Here is a 5,404-nt window from a genome sequence, read left to right as displayed (position 1 = left end):
CTGCCTGCCTAGAGTAGATATAGTGATATGCGCATCGAGAGGAAAGAGCTGTTCATTCAGATTCAGAGACATCGTTAGCGTCAGAGTAGCTGGACCATCTGCCATAATCTACAAGTTGGAGACTATATTGTATCAGGGGAAGCTTAAGCCAGACTTCGCATGTATGGTGGGCCAGTGATCTAGAGAGTGTCGACGTAATCATGAGATCCCAATATTCATCAATACATTGGCTACGACTAAGAATTCGAAGCTCTGTAGTTTTCTTCACTGTTAGATTCTGACTCTAAGTACATCAGTCTTTCCATGAATTAGTAATACATAGTTAGGGCTCCCGAACAAAACAACAATCACATATTGTGTAAAGTATAGCCGGAAAAAAAATACCACTAAGTGGTGACCTTTCCAGTTCACACCTCTCAACGTCAACAGAGGTAGAAAATCAGGAGAAGCTTTATTTTTCATTTTTGAAAAATGACTCTTTCGAAGTACGAGGAGAGGGAGGTGGGGTATTTGCCCCATTTTCACTTTCACTCGATCAGCAATTTTAAAAAATCCCAAAATTTCAAAATTCGCTCCTTGACTCCCGAGGTCACTCTTTGAAAGAGGCTTGTATTGAATGGATACTGTATGTAATCTTACAATGTAAGAAACCACAACGAATGCTCTTTTCGAATTGTATCATTTCAACTCATGTTATAATCATTATCTCCTTACCTATTATATCTTTATATGTAATCAATCCATTAGCTCATTATGTGATCTAAGCTTTCTACTTTATATACAAAACTTTATCAGATTATCATAGAGCACCCCCGATACTGAGCATTCATACTTCCAATACGAGTACATAACCGCTATTGACCCACAACCCTCGAAAGTAAAATGATTCGAAGGTGTCTTTAATGCGGGTAATACAAAAACCGATCGCCCAAGACGATATTTCGCACTCACAGATTTGCCCGGATTGATTATTACTTTGTACCGAAGACCTTTATGTTGTTAGGGCTATTGAATACAGGAATGCGACTGTACCACCGGGACTACATATTATTGTTGGTTCTTCGCGTTCATAGATGAAATCGAGCACGAGTGAGGTAGAATGAGCTTGATCATACCTCCGTGGGACATTCAATCGGTGAACAATTCGAGACCACCGAGTACAGCAAGCATTTTTCTTTCCCGTTTCCGAGATCGTTCTGTACCCACTGTTCCCAAATCACTAATCTAGAGCAGGTATGCGCTCGGGCGCTCGGGCGTTAGGCATCCCGACTAGATAGTCAGATCAAGGCATCAAGGCTAACATCTTCAGAAAATCGTGGGAATGTTCGCCTTACAACCTTGTAATACATTACAAATCATAAATCACGAGTTTGCCGAGTCCGTTTTTCATGGAGAAATTGACGGATCATCTACCATCCACCGTTCAATTGATTTGAGAGTGCATCTTCATTTTCCAAGGGAAAGCAAAAACTGTCTACAGCAGTGACTCTCGGGGAGCCAGCGGAGCATAACTCTGATCAGTTTCCCGATCAATTTTAATCCATTTATCATTTCTCACCACTATCTATTACCTGAATGATTTGAGAAGTGTATCTTCATTTCTGAAAAGGGGTACCAGTGGATACAGTACTTATAACATTCATATGCGTATGTGTGAGGCGTGTACGAGATAAAGTAAGGTTGAGAGGGGGGACGAGAAAAAGAAGGAAAAAGAATGACAGGGAGAAGAAAATAAGATAAAACAAGAAATACACTACCAGATACAAGTACGGTAGATGGATTCAATGTTCAAAGAAGGAAGGCATGAAGAAGAAGGTCATGTGGTGTGAGTGATCGATCCAACATCAAAATATTTATTAACAATACAAGCAAAACAAATTCCTATGATGACTCAATACAACATCCAGCATCCTACAATGTCGCCTCCTTCATCTTCGTCTGCATATTCTCTTCCTATTTCTGGTAACCCTACTCCAATTTATCTTTTCAACCCTGAGATTTCTCTTCTTCGTCTTCATTTTCAAGACCATTATAATTGTCATCAACTTATCAAAGAGGATTGGATAAATTTGGAGGAAAGATTCCAAGACCTACCATATCTCAATACTCTCAAAAACATCGATACCAATATCAAAGCCACTATCGCCAGCCCTTCACTCATCCCTTCCTCTTCTCCTTTATCTTCACCATCTTGTATCATCGTTCCCAAACTCAATGACTCAACTGATGATAATCTCGATCAATTCCTCACCTTCCGAGATTTCATCGTAACTCATACCGATCTTACACTTCCCGAAATATCACTTGCCATTACAATTCGAGAAGACGACTCATACCAGAGCCTTCATGCGACAAAGAGAAGCTTGATACGCAAACTCGAGTCGATATGGGGAGTCGAGAGATGGGAATTGTATTGGAGATGGGGAAGAAACATTGTGGCAAGTTCAGATTGCTTGAATATTTTGAGACGTGCGGGGAAGGCGGGACTGAGTTTAGATGATTTGGATAAATGGTTGAGGCTAGCTAGGAGGTCAAGGGTGGTAGGGAGAGGGTACTCGACGAATTTCAAGATTTATATTCCAGGAGATGTGAAAAGAGCTATAGAGATGTGGAAGGTTGGAGGAGAGCAAGATATTGGGGAGGGCGGACAGGAGATAGTGGAACAGGTTGAAAACGAACACGATAATAGAAGGAGTAGAGAGAGTTTACAGGTTCCAGTGCAAGAAACTGGTCAGATTGAGGAAGCTGGGTGTGCTGAGGACATTAGACAGAGAGAAGAGATCGAGCAGAGTGAGGATCTTGGGCAGATTGAGGATAGGGACAGAAGCTTTGATGAGTCGGAACCAGGCAAGTATTCATCTCTTGATTATCCTTCCCTTTCTGATTATATACAATCAAACTTACTAATTGTTAATCACATGAACCAGAGATGGCCAGATTTAGACGAAATGAAGAAGATTTGAATGATCAACGTAGATCTCAATCACCACTTTTCAATCAGTCGTATTCTCCTCGACTCGATTTGGACTCAGATTCAGATGAATTTGAGCTTCCTCTTTCGTCAACTCTGCACAGGTCCTTTTTGGAGGATTCGGACAAATGTATTAAGGATATACCAAAGAATGACGAACCTTTCGATAGAATACGAGAAAAGAGAACCGTCGTTGATGGGAGATGGAATGATAAAAGATTATTCGAGGCTATCAAATCCTTTGAGATTCCTCGGGGACTTCGTCTTTTGGATCCTTTGGCGATAAGTCCCACCAAAGCCAATACACTATTACTTCGTGGATATCTTTCCTACGATCTGATTTTAATACCTGTGCATCACGAAGCCTCTCAGCCACACTGGGTCTTAGTAGCTATAGAGCCGCACGCCAATAAGATGTGGTATTTCGATTCAGCATATGCGCATGACCGATTTACAATTATCTCACAAAGTGTCAAGTCATGGATGGAGTTACAAGTAAATGATATGGATGTAATGGAGAAGGGAACTTTAGGACAGCAAAGAAGTTTTGTGGTCAAATGTCGTCAGCAATCCGATACTATTTCCTGTGGATTGTATGTGACGGCTTTCCTATACATAATCCTCACTCAGTCTAAAAGGATAGAGCATCAAGACTTTATGAATATCGATGTTGAGGAAGTCGAGAGGGAAGTTGAAAGGAATAGAATGGGAATAAGTAGGGGAGAGACCCTCGGAGAGACATTAAGAAATGTGACCTTGAGGCATGTTTTCACTGGCAGATCAGATCTAACAGACTTGGGAGAACCCGGTCTGGAGATGGATGATTCATCAATGGGATCTGTAATGGAAGCGGGCGAAGGTGATGAAGATGATAAAGGCAAAAATGAAAGGTGCATGAGTCGAGAGGGCATTGTAAAGAGTATATCCGAAGAGGACGATGATATCTCGGCATCGCATAATATCGTCGCTGAACTCATCATCACAACCTCAACCCCCCAAGCATGCGAATCATCAAGCTCGAATAAGAAACGGGAATATTTGAACTCACTCATTATCAATACTAAGCTTGCATATAAAGATCTTCTTCAAAGTCAACAAAATGAGAAATTGGAATATGAGAAGAAGATCATAGAGGGGGAGGAAAAGATACAAGGAATGAGGAATGGGATCAAGAGATTGAGGGAAGAATTGAAGTGGTTGGCGGAAGGAGAAGGGGAGAGAGATGCGAATGCGGATACGAGTGTGGACGAGAGCATGAGAGGTGCAAAAAGGACGAAGGGGGAGAAATACTTGATGAGGGAAGAAGAAAAGACTAGGAAAAGGTTGGAGGGATGGACGAGCTGGATTGAAAAATTTCCAAAATCCGAATTTGTCAATGATGGTGATGTGGATTTAGATATTGTGGCAAGTCGTGGCAACCAATTTGTCGATGAAGCCGAAAGGTTTAAGGAGAAGTTAGAGCAAGAAGTGGACGCAATGCAAAAGGCTTTAGTATTATTGAGAGAAAGAAAACAAACGGTGGAGAGAGAGATAAAGAAGAGGGAAGAGGAATTGGGAAATGTGGAGGGATGTGTGGAATTGGAAAAAGTTAGGTTAAGCAGCGAAGTTGCGGTTTTGGAGGCGGAGATTAAGGAGGGAAGAGAGAGAGTAGAGCTTATGAGAAATTGGGTGGTAGCGTGTGAGGAATAGAATTTGAGGTGAAGATTTGGAATGTAAGAGAGGGTGTAGCCCTAAGAAACATATCTGATAGACAAGAAATGCAAGTGAAAATGAGAAATTTTTAGCAATCACATTCCTCCGTATGGATCTTACTGTTCCTCGAGTAATAATTTTACTACTCATTGAAACTTGGATGGCAATATCAAACATATGTCTAAAATTTCGTTTATGTGAACGTCCAGTCAGTTATTTCCCTCAGAAAACTGCTTGTCACCGATTTACAATAGGGGTTTAAGCATCTAATTGATCGCTGTTCATCATGGCATCTAGTTCAACTAAATCCGCTGCTTGGACAGTAAACATCAGCAACCCAATGTGGCATAAATTTGACTCAAAAATCCTAAGTGGCCGAAAAAAAGTCGAGGGACACTTTAGTGAAAGAGGGTTAGTAACAAAAACTCATCCGAGAAGAGTAAGGATGAGGTTATTCGGTGGGGAAAGAAAGTGAACACTTTATTAATATAATAAAATCCTTAATATTTTTATAATATATTGAAAAAAGTATTTTTAAAGTATCAATTAAATGAAACTTATTTTTATATATAGGAAGAGAATTTTATTCTGAAAGGATTTAGTGAATTTTTTAAGTTTTAATTTAAAATAATTATTCTCAGTTGAAAAGTTTATTTATATTAAATTCGATTATTAATCAATAAATGTGAATATATAAATGAAAGTTATATAGTATGTTCTTTATAATATAATATAATAATA

General features: G+C 39.8%; 1 protein-coding gene across 1 annotated transcript; it reads left to right on the top strand.

Annotated features, from left to right (window-relative positions):
* Positions 1-1,390: 1,390 nt before the first annotated feature.
* Positions 1,391-4,812, top strand: BCIN_17g00230 (hypothetical protein). Its single transcript, XM_024698265.1, has 3 exons — positions 1,391-1,825; positions 1,870-2,847; positions 2,928-4,812. Exons 1-3 carry the CDS (start codon positions 1,804-1,806, stop codon positions 4,658-4,660), a joined length of 2,733 nt encoding a protein of 910 aa, XP_024554082.1. The 5' UTR covers positions 1,391-1,803; the 3' UTR covers positions 4,661-4,812.
* The last annotated feature ends 592 nt before the right edge of the window (positions 4,813-5,404 follow it).

This window comes from Botrytis cinerea, chromosome 17, assembly GCF_000143535.2.
Source record: "Botrytis cinerea B05.10 chromosome 17, complete sequence".
Classification (NCBI taxonomy): Eukaryota; Fungi; Ascomycota; class Leotiomycetes; order Helotiales; family Sclerotiniaceae; genus Botrytis; species Botrytis cinerea.
This window is presented reverse-complemented; position numbering and strand designations above follow the sequence as displayed.